The sequence below is a fragment of the Palaemon carinicauda genome, chromosome 2, assembly GCF_036898095.1.
Source record: "Palaemon carinicauda isolate YSFRI2023 chromosome 2, ASM3689809v2, whole genome shotgun sequence".
Taxonomy (NCBI): Eukaryota; Metazoa; Arthropoda; class Malacostraca; order Decapoda; family Palaemonidae; genus Palaemon; species Palaemon carinicauda.
Window position 1 is genome coordinate 183,148,752 of NC_090726.1, and position 23,253 is coordinate 183,172,004.

General features: G+C 39.6%; 2 protein-coding genes across 6 annotated transcripts in view; both read left to right on the top strand.

Moving 5' to 3' along the window:
* Positions 1–17,692, top strand: part of Pisd (phosphatidylserine decarboxylase) — a 76,539-nt gene extending 58,847 nt beyond the window's left edge. For all 4 annotated transcript variants that reach the window (XM_068359757.1, XM_068359763.1, XM_068359767.1 and 1 more), the window contains one exon: positions 11,807–17,692. In XM_068359757.1, the coding sequence (XP_068215858.1) occupies positions 11,807–12,457 (651 nt within the window). In that variant the 3' untranslated portion in view covers positions 12,458–17,692. The remainder of the gene's footprint in view (positions 1–11,806) is intronic.
* A 4,187-nt stretch (positions 17,693–21,879) lies between these two features.
* The window catches only part of LOC137628626 (ELL-associated factor 1-like), a 51,358-nt gene continuing 49,984 nt past the window's right edge, over positions 21,880–23,253 (top strand). The window contains exon 1 of one of the 2 annotated variants that reach the window (XM_068359780.1): positions 21,880–22,085. In XM_068359780.1, coding sequence (XP_068215881.1) covers positions 21,983–22,085 — 103 coding nt within the window. In that variant the 5' untranslated portion in view covers positions 21,880–21,982. Of the gene's footprint in view, positions 22,086–22,290; positions 22,310–23,253 lie in introns of those variants that run through there. The other variant, XM_068359787.1, reaches the window with a different exon arrangement.

Consider the following 23,253-nt stretch of genomic DNA (forward strand, 5'->3'; position numbering starts at 1 on the left):
GGGGAGACATTGTATCATTGATGAGAAACAACTCTACCGTAGTGGCATACATCAACAACCAAGGAAGTTCCTCTTTTACAGCACCTTTGCGAGTTAACAAAGCAGGATCACTCTTGGATACTAAACAATGCAGTGGTGCTGTCAGCAAGATTCATTCTGCACAAAAGGAATGTAATTACCAACAAGCTCTAGTGGCAAAGCATCTTTGATTGTGGGATTCCCTGTCAATGAACATATTATGCACAAGACTCAACAGAAAACTATCAGTGTGTGTTGTTGTTGTGTGTGTGTGTGTGGTGGTGGTGTTTTTTTTTTTTTTTTTTTTTTTTTTTTTTTTTTTTTTTTTTACCAACATCTGGGATAACCTCAATGCCCATGCTTTTCTGCCCTTTTTACCTGATTCAAAGGGTAGTTAACTGGATACTGACTACCTGAGTAACCCTGGTGGCTCCCAAATGACCACATGCCAAATACCTACTGATGCTCTTAGTCAAGGTATTGAGAGAACTAACCCTTTGGTCTAATCTTCTTTGTTAGTCACACCTGCAGAAGCATCTCAACAGTTGGAGCTGTCTAGCATCTCAGAGCAAAATGCTTTTCGCGAGACATTACACAGATGTCTGGATATCTTTGAAAATCCTCGACAGCAATGTATTTGACAAAGTTAGCAGTCTTTTGGTTCTATAGAAGGGGTACTTCTCTAATCGAACTTTCTACCTTCGCAGAATGAAGCTCCTTTGTCTCAGCGGTGAAAGGCTATTGCTCAGCCGTGAGCTAAGTCTTTAAACTTGAAGGCCTTGCCTTACCATCCTGGGAGCTATCAGTGCTGATGAAGAGCTTTGAGCAATCATGCCTGCCCAAAAAACTCAAACCACCTGTGTACGATGTTACTAGAGTTCTAAGGTCCCTAAAGAGAGCTCCGTATGAAACTTTACGGCTAGTGTAATATAAAGACCTGACTGAAAACAGTGTCCTTGCTTGCTTTGGTCTTGGTGAAGCTAGTAGATAAGATACAAGGCATTTCCTACAACATTAGTCATCCTTAGAGGTAGCGAAGTGTCATTCATCGTTGTTCTGGAGTTTATTTTTAAAACCCAAAACCCTGCTGTGGATGATCCAAGGTTTGGGACCTCCATCTCTTCCCTTGGGGATGTAACCGATGATCCGGAGAATTTGCTGCTTTGCCGTGTGAGGGCACTAATCCTTCAGACCATGACTTCAAATGCTGTTCATGAGTTCAAACAGATGCAAGAGGAAAATCTCCAAAAACACCATCTCCTTCGGGCTTCGAGAATCTATAAGGAGAACGTATTCACCATTACCAGGGAATCCTGACGTGCCTACAAAGGCACACACTCACGAAGTCAAAGGGTTTAGTGCAACACTAGCGCAAGTGTTGAAGGTGGTAGCTGGATACCCCAGACAACCTTCACAGCCTACTACCTGAGGGAACATACCAACAAGTCCTGTTACATGTTTTTCCTAGGACCTGTGGTAGTGGCTCAACAGGTAATGCAGTGTACCTAGCATCTCATCTAAGAACAGTGGTTGTGACAACTTATGGTAAGAGTGAGAATTTCTGGCCCTTTTCATCTTTCCTTACCCTTCCCTTGGGGTACTACGGTCGCATTGTTATTTACGTAACGTTCTCTGATGCAGGAAAGTTATCATTCTGTATTACTATTCTAATGGGTAGATAGAAGTATGCCCCCCATTCTCCCTGCAAAGGGTAAGATGGATTGAAATGTAAACTCATTAATCTTAATAGATATAAAGATTAGGTTTATCCATGAATGTCTGTGTACGAACAGAAACCTACCCTTATCACTTGGCAAAATTTTCTCAGGTTGTTAGTGACAGATTGGAGTCAACGCTGTTACACCTCTTTGTGCCTTAGTGTTTGACATCCCAGAGTTTTCAACCAACTAGTTTTGTCGTAGGAACTTCCTTCCCCCTAATATTATGTCTTCTATTAAAGGACAAGTTTTTTAGTCATTTGTATATTTCCTCATTTACAAAATGAGTTGTTACACATTCCATCTCAGCTGCCCTGCAATTCCTAAGTGAAGGTGAAAGTGGCTTACTGGGAGGGCGGGCATACTTGCCACTAACTAACTACTGGTACCTCTTTATATGTTTCAGTAGGCATGTTTCTAGCTTTGCTGAAATCATACTCCTATTAGAGGACTCAGGTTTGTTTAGTTAAGCAAAATACAATTTTCAATATTAATCTTACCCGATGATCATGTAGCTGTCAACTCTGTTGCCCGACAGAAATCTAAGGTCGGGATACGCCAGCGATCGCTATACAGGTGGGGGTGTACACAACAGCGCCATCTGTCGAGCAGGTACTCAGGTACTTCTTGTCAACAAGAACTCAATTTTTCCTCTGTCGTGCCACCGGCAAGACCTACTTGGATACGCTGTTGATTCTGGAGTTGTTTTTCACGATTTTGGTGATGTATTCGCTCTAGATTTTAGCCTTCGCTATTCAGGAACCTTTATCATTAGCTTATCAAGCTTTTTGATTAAATTTGGATTAATTGTTAACGAACTTTGCTAGATTTTGGAATTCCCCCTTGACTATTTCTACAATTCAAGATGTCTGACCAGTCTCAAGTCCCTAAGTACAGGCAGTGTAGCGTTAGGGCTTGTTCTAGGCGTCTTCCGAAGGCCTCCATAGATCCTCACACCGTTTGTTCCAATTGTAGGGGTAAATCCTGTCAATTGGAAGATCGATGTGAGGAGTGCGCTGGGCTTTCGGAATTCGATTTTAACGAATTCTTTAAAAATGCACGTAGGCTAGAGAAGGATAGGATCAGGAGGAGTTCTTCTCGCTCTTTTGATTTTTCCTCTCCCCATTCCCCTCAACCTATTCCTTCCCCTGTAGTGGTGACTCCCGACCCTGCTACTAGTGCTCAACCCTCCATGGCGGACATGATACGTGCCATTCAGGCTCTTGGTGACAGAGTGGAGTCATTAGCTAATGACCAGAATCAACTTTTGGCAGATGTCAAAGAGTTGAAAGCGCAAAGTGCAGTGGGAAGTGTAGTGAGTGCAAGTGAAGTGAAAAGTGTCAGTGTCAGTGTTACGCATGAGGGTACATCTGTTCGTGCCAGTCGTCCTCCCAGTCCGGGACCTCTTGCAAGCTCCCAAGCCCAGGGGAGAAGCAATGTCGAAGGACCAAAGGGTTCGGCAGGCCTTGATCAGCGTACGGATGTACCCTCAGTGGTTGCGGATGCATCTGTCTGAGATCGTCCCATCCACAAACAGACGAATGAGCCCTATCATTCCTCGTCTGTGGAAGAAGTTTCGAGGAAGAAACGTTGGACCAAGGTCTCACGACCTCTCAAGCGTAAGGTCCCTTCCGAGCGAGTCCAACGGCCCAGGTGTAGCCACTGGGTCAGTTCGGACTCGCCGCAGTCTTCCGAAGACTGCACACCTCCCAAGAGAGGTAGAGTGGTTCCGCAGCAGGCAACTACTCCGTCTGTTGCCGCTCCAACCACGGTAGATCCTAAGTGGTCCATGCTGCAGACTATGCAGTCTCAGCTTGCTTCCTTTATGCAGGAGTATCGTGCTGAGAAGGTTGACAATGCACCAGTTAACCTACAACCTGCCACGGTTGTGCGCTCAGCAGATACTGCGGCTGCCTGCTCCCACACTCCACCTGTGAGAGCTCCACCACCGATGCGCAGTCCACCCTGCCAGCCGCATGTTCATGCTGCACCCTCCGTTGACATGCGTGAGCTACCGCATCAGCAGTGGGAAGGTGCTGTCGAGCTGCCGTGTTTTGACACAATGCGGCATGCTCCGCAACCCATGCGGCATGCTCCGCAACCCATGCGGCATGCTCCGCAACCCACGGCAGTCCCTCCCACGCACCAGCACTCTGCTTTTGTTGTTGCCAGCTCGCAGACTGACCAGCAGCGGCATGATGTTGGATCCGCAGCAGCTACGCATGCACCCGTGCTGCCGGATTCAGCCGTTCAGCTTTCTGCTCCACCTTTGCCACTTCCTACTCAGCTTTCGGATGATGGAGTATCCGATGACGAAGCTGCGCATTTGGACGATCCGCACTCCGACTTAGAAGAGCCCAAGTCTACGCCTCCCTCCTTAGACTTTCGGAAAGTCCTTGCCTTGTTCAGGGACTTGTATCCGGAACAGTTTGTGTCTGCAACCCCTCGCTCTCCTCCCTCCGAGTTTGCTCTGGGCATGCAGTCAGCAGCTCCTGCCTTCACCAAACTTGTACTCGCACGCTCATCCAAGAGAGCTTTGAGGGTTATGGGAGAGTGGTTGCAGTCCAAGAAGCAACTGGGAAAGACTGCTTTCATCTTTCCGCCTACCAAGCTTGCTTCCAAATCTAGCGTCTGGTATGCCACGGGAGAGGAACCCGGCTTGGGAGTTCCTGCCTCTGCCCAGGGCGACTTCTCAAGTCTGGTTGACTCTCCCCGCAGGTTGGCTATGAGACGATCTAAGATTTGCTGGTCCTTTTCTGACATGGATCATCTGTTGAAGGGAGTCTTTCGTGCTTTTGAGATCTTCAACTTCCTCGATTGGTGTTTGGGAGCGTTAAGCAGAAAGACTTCCCCTTCGGATAAGGACTCTGCCATGCTTATCATGTCTAGCATGGACAAAGCCATTCGGGATGGGTCTGGTGAGCTTGCGGCTTCGTACGTGTCGGGAGTGCTTAAGAAGAGAGAACATCTTTGCTCCTTCTTGTCGGCTGGGATCACTCCTTGCCAGAAGTCGGAGTTGTTGTTTGCTCCGCTCTCCAAGTGTCTCTTTCCGGAAGAGCTGATCAAGGGGATGGCTGCCTCGTTGATCCAGAAGGATACCCATGACCTGGTGGCGTCCTCCGCACGTAAGGCTAAAGCTTTACCTTCCGTGCCTAGACCTAGGATGGACACACCAGCGTCTAGGTTCATCCCGCCCTTTCGTGGCAGAACCTCCAGCAGAGGAGGTACCCGTGCCGACAGTCACCGTGGCAAATCGAAGAAGGGTTCCAAGTCCTCAAAAGGCAGAATCTGACTGCCTACCTCTCCAGACAGCAGTGGGAGCCAGGCTCAAGAACTTCTGGCAAGCTTGGGAGAGCAGAGGTGCAGACGCTCAGTCTGTGAAGTTGCTAAGGGAGGGGTACAGGATTCCATTCTGCCGCAGTCCCCCTCTAGCAACGTCTCCCATCAACCTCTCTCCCAACTACAAGGAGAAGGACAAGAGGCTAGCGTTGCAACAAGAGGTGTCGCTCTTGCTACAAAAGGGAGCGGTAGTCATAGTCCGGGACCATCAATCCCCGGGCTTCTACAACCGTCTCTTCCTGGTAGCGAAGAAGACAGGAGGTTGGAGACCGGTGCTGGACGTCAGTGCTCTCAATGCTTTTGTCACCAAGCAGACGTTCACGATGAAGACGACGAAGTCGGTCCTAGCAGCGGTCAGGAAGGAAGACTGGATGGTCTCGTTAGACCTGAAAGACGCGTACTTTCATGTCCCCGTCCATCCAGACTCCCAACCTTTCCTAAGGTTCGTCTTTGGAAAGGTCGTGTACCAATTCAAAGCCCTGTGCTTTGGCCTAAGCACGGCACCTCTTGTGTTTACCAAACTGATGAGGAATATTGCCAAATTCCTTCACTTGGCAGACATCAGAGCCTCCCTCTATTTGGACGACTGGCTTTTAAGAGCTCCGTCAAGTCGTCGCTGTCTGGAGAATCTCAGATGGACTATGGATCTGACCAAGGAATTGGGTCTCCTGGTCAATATAGAGAAGTCCCAACTCGTCCCATCCCAAACCATTGTCTACCTAGGTATGGAGATTCAGAGTCGAGCTTTTCGGGCTTTTCCGTCGGCCCCAAGGATCAGTCAAGCCCTAGAATGCATCCAGAGCATGCTGAGAAGGAACCGATGTTCAGTCAGGCAGTGGATGAGCCTAACAGGGACACTTTCATCGCTGGCCCAGTTCATCGAGTTAGGGAGACTCCACCTCCGCCCCCTTCAGTATCATCTAGCTGCTCACTGGAGAAAGGACATGACGCTAGAAGCGGTCTCAGTGCCTATTTCCGAAGAGATGAGGTCTACACTGACGTGGTGGAAGAACAGCATTCTTCTCAAGGAAGGTCTACCATTGGCTGTTCAGACCCCCGACCACCGTCTCTTCTCGGACGCATCGGACACGGGCTGGGGTGCGACACTGGACGGACAGGAATGCTCGGGCACGTGGAATCAGGAGCAAAGAACACTTCACATCAACTGCAAGGAGCTTTTGGCAGTTCATCTGGCCTTGATAAACTTCAAGTCCCTCCATCTAAGCAAGGTGGTGGAGGTAAACTCCGACAACACCACAGCCTTGGCGTACATCTCCAAGCAAGGAGGGACTCATTCGAGGAAGTTGTTCGAGATCGCAAGGGACCTCCTCATTTGGTCAAAAGATCGAAAGATTTCGCTGGTAACGAGGTTCATTCAGGGCGATATGAATGTCATGGCAGATCGCCTCAGCCGGAAGGGTCAGGTCATCCCCACAGAGTGGACCCTTCACAAGAATGTTTGCAGCAGACTATGGGCCCTGTGGGGTCAGCCCACCATAGATCTATTCGCTACCTCGATGACCAAGAGGCTCCCGATGTATTGTTCTCCGATTCCAGACCCAGCAGCAGTTCACGTGGATGCCTTTCTTCTGGATTGGTCCCATCTAGACCTGTATGCGTTCCCTCCGTTCAAGATTGTCAACAGGGTACTACAGAAGTTCGCCTCTCACGAAGGGACACGGTTGACGTTGGTTGCTCCCCTCTGGCCCACGAGAGAATGGTTCACCGAGGTACTGCAATGGCTAGTGGACGTTCCCAGGACTCTTCCTCTAAGAGTTGACCTTCTGCGTCAGCCGCACGTAAAGAAGGTACACCCAAGCCTCCACGCTCTTCGTCTGACTGCCTTCAGACTATCGAAAGACTCTCAAGAGCTAGAGGCTTTTCGAAGGAGGCAGCCAGAGCGATTGCCAGAGCAAGGAGGACATCCACTCTCAGAGTCTATCAGTCAAAATGGGAAGTCTTCCGAAGCTGGTGCAAGGCGAATGCAGTTTCCTCAACCAGTACCTCTGTAACGCAGATAGCTGACTTCCTTTTACATCTAAGGAATGTAAGATCCCTATCAGCTCCTACGATCAAAGGTTACAGAAGCATGTTGGCAGCGGTCTTCCGCCACAGAGGCTTAGATCTTTCCACCAACAAAGATCTACAGGACCTCCTTAAGTCTTTTGAGACCTCAAAGGAGCGTCGGTTGACAACACCAGGCTGGAACCTAGACGTGGTTTTAAGGTTCCTGATGTCAGCAAGATTCGAACCGCTTCAATCAGCCTCTTTTAAGGATCTCACATTAAAGACTCTTTTCCTCGTTTGCTTAGCAACAGCTAAAAGAGTCAGTGAGATTCACGCCTTCAGCAGGAACATAGGTTTTACATCTGAAACGGCTACATGTTCCTTGCAGCTTGGTTTTTTAGCTAAAAACGAGCTTCCTTCTCGTCCTTGGCCCAAGTCGTTCGAGATCCCAAGCCTGTCCAACTTGGTGGGGAACGAACTAGAGAGAGTACTTTGCCCAGTAAGAGCTCTTAAGTACTATTTAACCCTGGATAGGTACGGTCCTCGGACACCCCTTTAAGGGTATACTCGGACGCGAACGACCCCGACGCCAAAAAAAATTCTTGAAAAATCAGTTTTTGCAGTAACCTCCTTTTTTCTTTTGCCAAAAAAAACTTCAATGAATGCTTAAAACAACTGTAAAGATAAATACTACTCATCTGCAGAAAAACTATTTATTATAAATATTTTAAAAAATTAAGTAGAAAAAAAAAAAGACCTGACATAAAAATTCATAAAAAAAAAGTTTATACATATATACACAAATCCTTTTAGGAATTGATTCTTGAATGTTTAGGACACATCTTGATGTATTTTGGATGAAGTCAGACCCATGGAGGTGAAGATCTGAAATGAGAAAAAAAGGGTAACTTTTTTTGGCCAAAAAAAATTGTCCAAATTTCATGAATTTTTTTGGGTACCCAAATGAAATAGGAAGTGGCTAATTTTTTTAGGGAATAAACATATGTTATCCTAAAATAGAAATATGTAAAAAAATCTTCATTATTTTGTAAATTACATTTATATCAGGGGCCATATCTAAAGGTAATTTTTTGAGTACTTGGAAATTTCGTAAAAAAATACATATATTTAATATATAATATGATATTTATGCAGGTAAAAATATACCAAAATATCACAAATTCTATAGGGAACAAGAATATATATAGATAGGGCAGCTTACGCTTCGGATATGTCCACAAAATGGCCGCCAACCACACTGACTCAGACTCCCTAATCTGCCACTTGAAATGTAGGAAGGGTATGTCAATTTCAAGGTGTTATTTACTAATCTAATTATTATTGGATATGCATAAAAATTGTATGGTGGGTTGCTGGATAATTGTCGATTATTTTACGACTATAAAATTAAAATTCTGACCCAAAAAAATTTTTTTGAAGGGAAATAAAATCGAAAAAAAAAATGTAAAACAATATTTTAGCTAAAAAAATTTGATGATATTCAATCAAAAAAAAAGTAAACAAAATTTTCCGACAAATAAACATCTAGAGGAATCATTACTCTGTGATAGTTCCTTAGTACGTAGTAATTTTGAAAGAATTGGGAAAAAACGAAAAAATGGCAATCACCGGAAAATCGAACACATACCTATATATACGCCATATCTGGCTAAAAAAAAGATAGGCATGGGTAGCCAGATCATCTAGAAACACTTTCCAACACTATAAAAATATAAGTTTTGCGACACTACTTGCCAATTCCTTACGGTAACATGACTAAGCAAAAAAATGCAAAACAAATAAAAAGGGGCACTCGTGGAAAAATGGCCATTCTAATATACGGCATTTCAGAAAAAAAAAATTTCAGCCACGTGCTAGGCAAACCATCAAGGCATATTTTCCGACAAATAAACATATAAATGAAATATTACTCTGTGATAGTTCCTTAGTACGTAGTAATTTTGAAAGAAATGGGAAAAAACGAAAAAATGGCAATCACAGGAAAATCGAACACATACTTATATATACGCCATATCTGGCTAAAAAAAAATAGGCATGGGTAGCCAGATCATCTAGAAACACTTTCCAACACTATAAAAATATAAGTTTTGCGACACTACTTGCCAATTCCTTACGGTAACATGACTAAGCAAAAAAATGCAAAACAAATAAAAAGGGGCACTCGCGGAAAAATGCCCAACATTCTAATATACGGCATCTCAGATAAAAAAAAAGACATGCACGTGTTAGCCCAACCATCAAGGCACACTTTCTAACACATAAACATGAAAAAAAAATCAATAATATACGGCAATTTCTTACTACGTAGTAAATTTTTACAAATATTGAAAAAAAAACAGAAATTGGCAACCGCAGTTAAATACCCAATATACCAATAACTACATCGTATCTGACAAAAACAAAATCACGCATGGGTAGCCAGATCATCTATACACACTTTCCAACATTAAAAAAGCAAAAGTTTTACGACACTATTTCGCAATATCTTACGGAAAAATGACTTGGCAAAAAAATTAAAAAAAATTAAAAAGGGACACTCGCGGTAAAATGCCCGACATTCTAATATACGACATCTCAGATAAAAAAAAAGACATGCACGTGTTAGCCCAACCATCAAGGCACACTTTCTAACACATAAACATGAAAAGAAAATGAATAATATACGGCAATTCCTTACTACGTAGTAATTTTTACAAATATTGAAAAAAAAACAGAAATTGGTAACCGCAGTTAAATACCCAATATACCAATAACTACGTCGTATCTGACAAAAACAAAGTCATGCATGGGTAGCCAGATCATCTAGACACACTTTCCAACACTAAACAAGCAAAAGTTTTACGACACTATTTGGCAATATCTTACGGAAAAATGACTTGGCAAAAAAATGAAAAAAAATGAAAAAGGGGCACTCGCAGTAAAATGGTCCTCGTGGTGATGAACGACATTTTAACTAAAAAAAAAAACATGCACATGGTAGCCAAACAATCCACCAAGACTTTCCACAACTGATAACCTATACAAGTTGCACCATTCTACGACAATTTCATAATACGTAATAACTTTGATAATTATGCAAACTACCTTAGAAGGGTAAACTCGGTCGCGCTCGACCCCGACGCGTCTCAGAAATCGGGGAAGGAGTACAGCTACAGCAATGCACATCTGGACACTACTAGAGCGTGTAGGGGAGACACCTCCTGCAGGTCGATCACCCACAAATTCAGTCACAGGGGTGAGTCACGTGAGAAAAACCTGTTTTTTTTTGACGCTCGGGGTCGCAAACGACCCACCGTACCTATCCAGGGTTAAGACGTACAAAGCCATTACGAGGACAATCAGAAGCTTTATGGTGTTCTATCAAGAAACCTGCTTTACCGATGTCTAAGAACGCAGTTTCTTATTACATCAGGCTTTTGATTAGAGAGGCCCATTCTCATCTGAAGGAAGAAGACCTTGCTTTGCTGAAGGTAAGGACACATGAAGTTAGGGCTGTCGCTACTTCAGTGGCCTTCAAACAGAACCGTTCTCTGCAGAGTGTTATGGATGCAACCTATTGGAGAAGCAAGTCAGTGTTCGCATCATTTTACCTCAAAGATGTCCAGTCTCTTTACGAGAACTGCTACACCCTGGGACCATTCGTAGCAGCGAGTGCAGTAGTAGGTGAGGGCTCAACCACTACATTCCCATAATCCCATAACCTTTTTTAATCTTTCTCTTGAAATGCTTTTTATTGTTGTTTTTTGGGTTGTACGGAAGGCTAAGAAGCCTTCCGCATCCTGGTTGATTTGGCGGGTGGTCAAATTCTTTCTTGAGAAGCGCCTAGATTAGAGGTTGTGATGAGGTCCTTTAGTATGGGTTGCAGCCCTTCATACTTCAGCACCTAGGAGTCGCTCAGCATCCTAAGAGGATCGCTAGGCTCAGTAAGGAAGACGTACTTAAAAAGGCAGAGTAATGGTTCAAGTCGACTTCCTTACCAGGTACTTATTTATTTTATGTTTGTTATTTTGAATAACTGCTAAAATGAAATACGGGATACTTAGCTTCTTATGTTAACATGTATGCTGGTCTCCACCCACCCCCCTGGGTGTGAATCAGCTACATGATCATCGGGTAAGATTAATATTGAAAAATGTTATTTTCCTTAGTAAAATAAATTTTTGAATATACTTACCCGATGATCATGAATTTAAGGACCCTCCCTTCCTCCCCATAGAGAACCAGTGGACCGAGGAGAAAATTGAGTTCTTGTTGACAAGAAGTACTTGAGTACCTGCTCGACAGATGGCGCTGTTGTGTACACCCCCACCTGTATAGCGATCGCTGGCGTATCCCGACCTTAGATTTCTGTCGGGCAACAGAGTTGACAGCTACATGATCATCGGGTAAGTATATTCAAAAATTTATTTTACTAAGGAAAATAACATATTTCTTTAAAAAAATTAGTGATATTTAAAATTTACTTGATAGATATCAGTTGTTTGTGCTCAAACGATGTTGAACTAAAGAAATATGGGGAGCAAAGTTTTGTGATAAAGAGGAAAAAATTCCAAATTAGTATGTGTGAAAGACTTCTTTGTTCATGCCACAAACATATCTGTTTATGTTAGACTATCCTGCTATCAGCAGCTCCCCCAGATACTCCAAAAAGAAGAGGACTCTCAACTAAGGCTTTTGCTGATTATTTAAAATTATTATTTCAGGGTGTTTCATATTCTTTGCGAAAGTTCTTGGGACCCAACTGCTGGAGTAAAGGAGGACCCATGGTAATAGAAAGAGATGATGATGAGTGCTTCCATCGCAGCTGCCTATCAAGCAGTGACAATAGTCTATATCAGTGTGTAATATATCTAGCTCCAGGTGATTATCATCGCTTTCACTCATCTGCCGATTGGCATGTGAAATTCCGCCGTCATTTTCCTGGGGAATTATTAAGTGTAAACCCATCCGTTGTTGGGTGGATTAGAGACTTATTTGTATTGAATGAACGCGTCGCTTATGTAGGAAATTGGTGCCATGGTTTCTTTTCAATGACTGCTGTTGGGGCCACCAATGTAGGGTCTATAAAAGTGTACTTTGATAAAACACTGAAAACTAATGAACAGAAGTGGAACAATAACAATTTCTTTGACGAGCACTTTATGTCTAAATCCGTTGGGTTAAATCGTGGGCAAGCTGTTGGAGAATTCAATTTAGGGTCAACACTTGTGCTTATTTTTGAAGCACCAAAAAATACCAAGGTGTGTGTTGAACCTGGACAGAAAGTAAGAGTAGGGCAGGCATTATTCAGAGTGCCAGAATCTTATGTTGGAAAAGCCAGTTCAGAATTTGTCCACACAGGCCCTCAACGGTAGTTCTCCTGTAGTTATATAGTGTTTACAGTAAAGAATTATATTCTGTATAATGCATTGAGGAAGAGAAACTTTGCAATCTGTTGATTTAAGATTTGTTTTTAGCTTTTATGTAAATAAATATCGTTTTAATTTTGTAACTGTCTTAAAGTACACAATATGGGAACAGATTTTACACTAAAAGATGTAACCAACATTGCACAATATGGTAATTGTAGTATGGGCCTTTAGATACTTGGCATAAGTGGGCATGAATTGCATGAAAGCTTCATAGAAATGTTGCATTGAGGCAGATGTGTTAAAACCAGCTTTATATCAAACAAATAGGTGTAGCTTGTTTAAATTTACCTTGAGATTTTGAAAAGTTCACTAGGAATCTTGATGCTGTAATCCTGTTTACAAAAGCCATAGGCTAAATAAATTAAGAAGTTAAATTTTAGAGATATAAAGAGAGGATGCTGGACAACCATCCAAGTATTATGCAGATGTTGGTAGAATAGCTGTTGTTTTGGAAGTGTTAATATCTATTAAAATTCAATTTGTTTCCTTGTAGATTGCTGTTGCTCAAGATTTGCTATCCCTGGCAGAAGTTAACAAACTTTATTTTTATGTCTAAAGGCTGTGATGCTAATGATGTTTAGATATTAACGACAAAGTTAATTATAAAGGCAGGCATTTAATTTGATTTTATAATTCTAGGTACAGTATATCCAAGGATTTAAGATCCTCATTACAGTGAAGAGGATATAAGTACAAGTGCAAGGGATTTACAGTAATCAGAATCTTAATTTTCTAGTGGTTTCTGGTTATAACTTATATGGAATAATCTGTGCATCAGTTACAGTAAACACCAGTTCTTTCCTTAAGTAGGTCTAATTAAAGTCTGGTTTTGTTATAGGATTTGGAACTAAACATTTTTTCTTTCCATAGTTCTTACAGCTTTTATTTGAAAAGAAACCACTAAAATTAAAATTGATAGGAAATGTGTTTGTTATGGCCTACATGAATTGTACTTGAAATATCTTGAATTCTCAAATTGTAGACAATCAGATATTGTTGTCTTTAGAATTTGATCATAATTCTGAGGCAATTGTGAAGTATCTAGATTCATATAGGAAACCATGGTTTGTTAAAAAATAACATATTAGTGATATTAGTCTACCAGAATTGGTGTTACATCTGTAGACTTTGGTAAGAATTATAAAAACTCTTGGCTTTATTGTAATGCAGGTGCTAGAGTATGCTTATGCCTGATTTTAGAGGATAAGATTCAATCATTTACTTAACTTGGGCATCAATGAATGCTTTTGATTCACTTTTCACCATAACCCATAACATCCAAGGCTATATATTATCAATCTTAGGTAGCCACAGCAAACATTTTGGTTGGGCAACTATACTGGATTTGTCCTAATCCCAGATCAGTTGTCTTGAATTAAGGGTAGGAAAGGAATTGAGAGCTTGTGCCATTATTGTTTAAGAGTGATTATTGAGCTTTCAGTTCTGACATTGTAGTACTGTATTTGGATACCTACTCATGTTATTGGTATTCTTATCATTATTATTATTATTATTATGTCCAAAGGCAATGGAAAAATAAGACATAACAATGCAGCTAATAGTCAGCCGGACATGAAAAACGCTATTTTGCCATCTGCAGTGTACCACACAAGGCAAACTGAAAAGAACTACTTCAAGGTTTAGATTGAGGTAATTAGAGGATGCCTATATCTAATTTGAATGGTCAGTTTATATTATATACATTATATATATATATTTATTTGTTCCATATGTGCAAACTTCAGATGAATTTGTATATCATCTGAGCCATTACTTATATTTTGTGGTTTTTCAAATTTATAAAATCAAAATTAAGATATAATAGTATTTCCTGGTTTGGTTACGCAATTACTCATTTTCCACCTTTTGCGACCATCTCTTTAACCACTTAGGCACTCATAGGACAAATTGACTGCACCAAGAAGCATAATAACAATTTTGATTGAATTGAGAATGTTTTGTATTTTCGAACTTGCCTTCCACTCCCTTCCCAGAAATTTTTCATCCATTTATGCTATATGGTTATCTTATCTTTTGTCTTCCTGTATCATCATTACCTTTCACAATCACAGTCTGTACTCCTTGTTATATCTTAGCAAGAAATGAAAAGAAATTGTCATTCTAGTGCAACATTATACAGTTCTAGAAAACTGTTTTCACGAATTAGGAGAGGAATTAAAAGAAACTGACTGATATGGTTATGAGAGCCTAAAGGTTAGATCTGATATTTGTCAGTCTTTGTAGGTTATACAGTTTTACCAGTGATAGAATAATTCAGCTGACTAATATGTAACTTTTTATATTTTATTTTGTTCTGCAGTGCCATGAAAGTTTATTTGTACAAATGTGGTTATAACGGTCGAGTTTTAAATCTGGTGTTGGTGCTACGAAACTTGTTTCAACATTGGTTGATTAATTGGTGCCAGTAATAGAGACAGTAGTCATACTCTAGTCACTGTAGATATTGTTAATAACATAAACAATTTTGGTAGGTTTTTCTTCAATTGCATTTCCCATATTTTTAGATTTTATTTATGTCAATTATTTCAGTAGGGATAGTGCTAATGTATTTTCCTCTGAATTGAAGACTGATACAATTGTTATCAACCTCATACCATTTTGTTCCATGTCTGTAAAACATTATTCCACTAATACCGAATGTTCGGCTTTTTTATATGATAGTTTCTCCGTTTTTAGTGGGGATATGTAGTTGGACCCAGACTTATTTATCTATCAATGGTAAAACATTTGCCAAATTGTTTTATGACCTCTGAATTTAAATATGAAAGGAGTACATACTATGAATGGAATTATTGAACTTTTTTATAAAAGATATTTTTTTATATATTTTGTCACCATTCACTGTGGATATTATGAAAAATGGTTGGATGATTTCAGTCTTATGTTATTTTCCACTTTTATAATTGCACTATTAGGTACAATTTTCAAACATTTTTACTCATCATGGAATATTTTCAATACTATAGAAATTGTTAAGGAATTGTAACATGGATATTTTTTAATGTGAATCTGCAGGTTGTCTGAAGTAATTCAGAGTTCATGTTTGAATTTCATTGTCAAATAAATTGTCTTGTAATTTCTCTCATTGTTCAATGATTATTGATGATTCATAAGAAAAAAATATGTTTATGTTATGCTGAAAACCATAACATTTATCTTGTTAGGGATTAACCTTAATAGAAGAATGTTTTTTAAGAAAGGTTCCTGCTTCAACTAATTACAGTACTCTTTTTGAGCATAGCTCGCCGAAAACTCAACTTTTAATGGCAACAGATGTTCTTTATTCCCATTTACACAGTGAATTATTCTTGAGCCTACATGAGCAGCATAATAACAAAGTTAAGCTGGTTCTTCAAATATGCGTTTGTTTCAAGACACCCTGCATTTGCTGATGGCACATCTTTTATGTCTTGAGGATGGAAGTATGATTAAGTGTATATTCCACAATGCATGCTGAAAGCACATTAATAAGGCTGCACTTGACAAAATTGCATCTATCAGACTTCCTTTTCCCTCCACTCCTAATTTTCATTATATTTACAGGTATGCCAAAACATCTAAGGTTGATATAGAAATATACCATATACTTATTTCTTTTACTGAATCATATCACCAATGTGCAGTTTTTAAATCCTTTAATGAAAATAATTTAGCGTGTGAATTACTTGCTTTGATATAAAAAAAATGGAAATGGGACTTTGATCATGTTCGATTTGCATATAAGTAGAAAAAAAAGATAATGAGATCTTGTAATCCAAAAAAAATGACTGTGGTGATTTTTAGCAAATTTATCTGTCTGGAATTCCTAATGCTATGTTGTACAAATCTCTGTTTGTCTGAATCTTGAAGGACAAATATTGTGGCATCTTTCCTTTAGGGACAAAACTAGAGTGTATCTATTTTTGTCTTGTTATTTACTGTGAATAATAATTTTTTAATAGATCTAGTCATCCTTATTTAAAGAGTTTTTGTTTGAAATGTTATGTAAAATTGGAGCAAGGCAAGATTAAAGGAATTGAAAAGGTGTTGGGCAGAAGCCAAATGGAAATAAAAAGTGAAGCAATGCAATTGGAAATTGAGTCGGCAGTTAACTGTTGGTATTATCTGCAGTATACCCACAAGGGACACTAGATTGCAGTTCCTCTAAATGGTTAATTAATTATATAAAATTCCCAAGTGATCAATTAACTATAAGAATATCATGCTATTAGTTAACAGTAACGCATGGTTATTGTCACTCAGGTTTGCTTTATTTGGAGATGAAGGACAAATTGATATTTTGTCATGAAAATTGTATCGTAGAAATGTATTTTGGAAACCCTCTGCATTTAAGACTTTTATGTTAATAGATTGTTAAGACTTTTTTTTGTTACTTATGCAATAACACTGTTTGAGATGCCTTCAGTCCTAAAAACATTCATCAAAAGGTAAATAACGTTTTCAAGTATTTTTCTTGCATTAATAAGATGTTGAAATATTTGAATTAAGGGTAATTTTTTTGCTACACTTTCATAACTTTTAATCATGACCATAGCATGACTGCCAGGTCTGTGATGGCCTATCAAGGTAATGTATTGTAATTTGAACGGTTACCTAGTTGTATTTAAAAAATATTGGATGTAAATGGTTCTAGTGTAGTTTTAATTGACTTATGAATAATCTGTTATTGATGGTTTGTAATTTTACAAATTAAAAAGATTATTTACAATTGATTAATATGAACTTTTTATTTGATATAATCTTTTAAGAAATGTAGTTACTGTATATTCTCTTGTCAAATGTTACAAGATGAATTGTACAGTGAAGGATATTACTATTTACATGAAATGCTGGTTTCTTGTGTCCATATAAGGTCGGAATTACAATCCTATCACCAAATTAGTGTACAATTTTTTACCATTGTCCAAGACAATTGAAGAGCTTTCATAAATAATTTTTGTTGACTATATTATGGATGGTAAATACCGCTCGGTCGAGTTGTTCACTGAATATTGACAGATGTTCAGTATGTGAAGCTATTTTTCAATGGGGATTTGAGTACTCTGGTGGTCCTACAGGTGATGCAGTAAGTTGTTAAGAGAGCTGGATTATTGTGATATTTATCCTGATATTGTATATATTTGTACAGAATTTGTATTAAATATTTATACTGTTGAATCCTTTTAATTTTTTCCTCTTCCTTTTTATTGGTACAGTACCTAAGTCAAATGATATTTTTGATGCAATATCAATTTAGATGGTATTCTATAAAAATTGCTGGATTTATAACTACAAAAACCTGTTTATTATTATTGTTATTAAGTAAGCTACAACCGTAGTTGGAAAAAGAGGATGCTTTATGCCCAAGGGATCCAACAAGGAAAAATTAGCCCAGCGAGGAAAAGAAATATATTAACTACAAGAGAAGTAATGAACAATAAAAAATAAAATATTATAAGAACAATAACATTAAATTAAATGTTTCATACATAAGTTATGAAGATTAGAAAATACAAGAGGAAGCAAAACAACAGAATGGTGTGCTTAAGTGTACCTTCAAGCAAGAGAACTTAACCCAAGTCACTGGAAGACCAAGGTACAGAGGCTATGGCTCTACCCAAGACTAGAGAACAATGGTTTGATTTTAGTGTCCTAGAAGAGCTGCGTAACCATAACCAAAGAATCTTCTACCCTTACCAAGGAAAAGTAGCCACAGCAAATACATTTCCATATTAAACCCCTTGGGTAAAGAATAATTATTTGGTAATCTTTAGTGTTGTCAGGTGTACGAGAACAAGAGAATATGTAAAGAATAGGCCAGTCTATTCGGTGTATACGTAGGCAAAGAAAAAATGACCTGTAACAAGAGAGGGGGATCCAATGTAGTACTGTCTGCCCAGTCAAAGGATCCAATAACTCTACATTGGTAGTATCTCAAGGGGTGGCTGGTGCCCCTGCCAACCTATAAATTATTTTTTTTTTTTTTTTTTTGACAAGAAAAATAATTTCCATTTTCATAAATGAAGTTGATAGAATTTATCTTCAGAAATAGTATCTGATATGACCTAATGGTAAAGCCAGCAAAATGTATGACCTAGTATATGTTGTTGAACTTTTCTCAACACTTTATGTATTAGAGTCAAACATGAAATGATCAGCTTAATGAACAGGTAGTTGTTGAATGTGATTGCTGTGATGTCACTTGCTAAGTTGTTAGCATACCATTGGATGGTGACAGTGTATTGTAGGCATTACTTAAGTGTCTGCAGCTTTCCTTTGGCCTCTAGCTATATAGCTTTATATTCTGCTCCTTTTCTTCCTTTTGCTGTCAAACCTCTTAAATTTTACTTTATATTGCACTGCTGAGTTTACCCACAGTTGAACTTTGGTGCTGAAAGGCCTCACAAGTCCCAACACTGATCTATAATAATGTTACTAGCCCTCGGTGGAAAAGCAGGATATTATAAGCCTTAGGGCTCCAAAAGGGAAGGTAGCCCAGTGAGGAAAGGAAATAAACTATTGTATATATAAGAGGTAAGGAATAAAATATTCTATGATCAGCAACAATGCTAAAAAAGATCGGTCATATATAAACTATGACAACAGACTTATGTTAACCTGTTCAACATAAAATCATTTGTAGCAAGTTTGAACTTCTGAAGTTCAACCAATTCAACTGGCAGATTAGGAAGATCACTCCACAATTTGGTCAAAGCTTGAATAAAACTACAGTATTAGAATACTGTGTAGTATTGAACCTTATGATGGAGAAAGCAAGACTGTTACCAGGGGCATAACGCACGTGGCGAGCAAGCTGGAAATGGAATATGTCCACCACAAAGTTTGGGCTAGAGGTACACAGTATAGCTGTCCCCTCAAAAAAAAAAGAAAAAAATGATGATGAAATATCTAATAACCATGAATTGTGTGTTTTTTATGTTAGAAAGAAATGGCCTGGCTGCTTATATAGTAGGCTATAGCTTTCGCCTCCCTTGCTGAACTGAAGACGAAACAGGAGAAAAATACACGAAACAAGGTTGAATGAAAGAATTAAAACATTTCCTCAGGATAGATTGATCACCGAAAATCTTAAAAGACTTTCTTGGTGCAATTTACAAATAATGTTTCTTAAAAGTAAATTTGCACTCTAGCATACCACAGACTTTTAAATGAGTTCTATATAGTTATAGCGACATGGTCAAAACAAAGCTATGGATATCGAAGAGTCACTGATCTTGATCTGCTTTCAATCATACTTTGGTGTTGTGGTGGCCGATGCGGTAATGTCCCTAACTGGTGAACGCCAGACTGGGGTTCAATTCCCACTCCAACTCATTAGTTCCTTTGGTTACTGCTACATCACCATCCTTGTGAGCTAAGGATGGGGGTTTTGGGGGAGCTTACAGGTCTATCTGCTGAGTCATCAACAGCCATTGCCTGGCCGTCCTTGGTCCTAGCTTGGGTGAAGAGGGGGCTTGGGCATTAATCATATGTATATATGGTCAGTCTTTAGGGCATTGTCCTGCTTGATAGGGCAATGTCACTGTCCCTTGCCTCTGCCATTCATGAGTGGCCTTAAAACTTTTGAGTTTTATCAGGGTTCAACTTCATGCTCCATTATTTACACCATGCACTAATATTAGCTAGAATTCTATTAAGTGATTCAGCAACCCCAGGAGATAGAATTAACACAATGAGAGTAGCATCCTCTCAATATACAACGAGCTTCTTTTCCAGGGCAAACAACATATCATACATATATACTCTACCATGGAAAGTAGTGGGCCAAGAACATCAGGTAGTCTGACCTATTTTTTACATACTCTCCTCTTTCCTCACATACCTGGCAACAAAGGGTTAACTGCTGCATTGTAATTATTCACTGGCTACTTTCCACTTGATAAGGATAGCAGACTCATTATTATTATTATTATTATTATTATTACAAACTAAGATACAACCCTTGTTGGAAAAGCAGGATGCTATTAGCCCAAAGGGTCCAACAGGGGAAAAAATAGCTGAGTGAGGAAAGGAAACAAGGAAATAAACAAACTACAAGAGAAGTAATAAACAATCAAAATAAGAGTTTAAGAACAGTGACAATATTAAATTAGATCTTTCATATATAAATTATAAAAACTTCAACAAAACAAGAGGAAGAGAAATATGATAGAATAGTATGGTCAAGTGTACCCTCAAGAAAGAAAACTATAACCCAAGACAGTAAACAACCATGGTACACAGGCTATGGCACTACCCAAGACTGGAGAACAATGGTTTGATTTTGGAGTGCCCAACTCTTAGATGAGCTGCTTACCATAGTTAAAGAGTCTCTTCTACCCTTACCAAGAGGAAATTAGTCAATGAACAATTACATTGCAGGAGTTAACAACTTCAGCGAATTAGAATTGTTTGGTAATCTCAGTATTGTCAGGTGGGAGGACAGAGGAGAATGTGGAAAGACTAGACCAGACTATTCAGTGCATGTGTAAGCCAAGGAAAAATTAAAAGTAACGAGAGAGAGAGAGAGAGAGAGAGAGAGAGAGAGAGAGAGAGAGAGAGAGAGAGAGAGAGAGAGAGAGAGAGAGAGAGAGAGAAGTCTGGCTAGTCAATGGACCCAATAACTCTGGTTGTGGTTGCCTGTTGGTAACCTCCTTGCCTGGTGATCACCAGACTGGGGTTCCAGTCCCGCTCAAACTCGTTAGTGCCTTTGGCCACTGCAGCCTCACTATCCTTGTGAGGTGGGGCGGCGTTGGAGCGCCTATAGGACTGCTTAGTCATCAGCAGCCATTGCCTGGCCCTCCTTGTTCCTAGCTTGGATAGAGAGGGGGCTTGGGCGCTAATCATATGTATATATGTCAAGACTCTAGGGCATTGTCCTGCTTGATATGGCAATGTCACTGTTCCTTGCCTCTGCTACTCATGAATAGCCTTTAAGATTTTAAACCTACAACCTCCAGTAAATTCTGTACTGGCCCCTACGGATACAATGAAATAGACCTTGTAAAATAGTGAAGTATGAAAATCCTAATATGCAATTTAAAAAAAAAAATGGTTCAGATTTACCCAACCAATGTCAGATTTTGTATACATTTGTTTAAGTACTTTAATGAATTAGTATTAAGAAAGAATTTAGCCTTGGAAAGGGTATCCATTCTCTACGATATTTTTTGGATATTTCTATATTTTGAAGTTAAAGGATATAAGTAAGGTCTTGAATAAGTAGATTTTAGAAAAAGATTAAAAATAATATATTAAATACATTACTTTTTCATACATATATATGTCACTAACTTGAAGAATATATTAATTGATAAAAACGAACGCGCCCAATAGGTCGTTTTACGCTTACGAGCAGACAACAACAGCTGTTCTCGAATCTCGAGTTAGACAGACTGAGTCAGACTGTATTTGTCAAAGGTCTGACCAACTGTCAACACTTGCAGTCTATTTTTTTCTACTCCCAAAATGGCCTTTGCTCGTTTAGGTTTGGACGGTAATGTCAAGAACCTACGACTTGGGGAAACATTTAATAAGGGCAACAGAGAAGTTGCTTATCACACTATCAGATGTAAGTGAAAATGACTTATTTTGTTAATTATCTCCATTATTTTTAACTTTTCGAGAGGGTTATCACCGGAAATGTTTACTCTTAGTGACCTCTCTTCAAGGCAAGGCCAAATTTACAATTTAAAGCAGGTTCGTATTCGGGCCAGTGAAGATTCTATTTGTTTACCTTGTATAATGAGATTATTCAAACGAATTTGGCCTGCAAGACTCCGTATTCCATATAAGGTAAGGCAATCTTAATCCATCCATATAGGCCGCCTTTGAATATTAACAAGAATTGTCCCTTATATAAATTATATTTTTGAGTGGTAAAGGAAGAACGGCCTAGGCTATATACATGATATTGTGCACTCTCCGTCGTATGTGCATGATTTGTTCTTATCTATCTATATAACTAAGCACTTCCTCCAATTTTGGGGGGGTAGCCAACATCAAACAAATGAAAAAGGGGACCTTTCCTTTCGATGCTCCTCCCATCCTGACGAGGGACCTAACCGAGTTCGGATGGTACTGCTAGGGTGCCACAGCCCACCCTTACAGATGAAGCTTCATAAATCTGAATCCCCTACTGCTGCTACTTCCGCGGTCATACAAGGCACCGAAGGAAGCAGCAGGGCCTACCGGAACTGCGTCACAATTGCTCGCCATTCATTCCTATTTCTAGCACGCTCTCTTGTCTCTCTCACATCTATCCTCCTATCACCCAGAGCTTTCTTCACTCCATCCATCCACCCATATCTTTGCCTTCCTCTTGTGCTTCTGCCATCAATTCTTGTATTCATCACCTTCTTTAGCAGACAGCCATTTTCCATTCTCTCAACATGGCCAAACCACCTCAACACATTCATATCCACTCTAGCTGCTAACTCATTTCTTACACCCGTTCTCACCCCCAGTATTTAGTTCCTAACCCTATCTACTCGAGATACAGCAGCCATACTCCTTAGACACTTCATCTCAAACACATTCAATTTCTGTCTCTCCGTCACTTTCATTCCCCACAACTCTGATCCATACATCACAGTTGGTACAATCACTTTCTCATACAGAACTCTCTTTACATTCATGCCTAACCCTCTATTCTTTACCACTCCCTTCACTGATTTGTTCTTACGTGTGGAAAAATCTCTCGTACCTTAAAATAGTGAAAAACCTTCAGTGAATCAGGA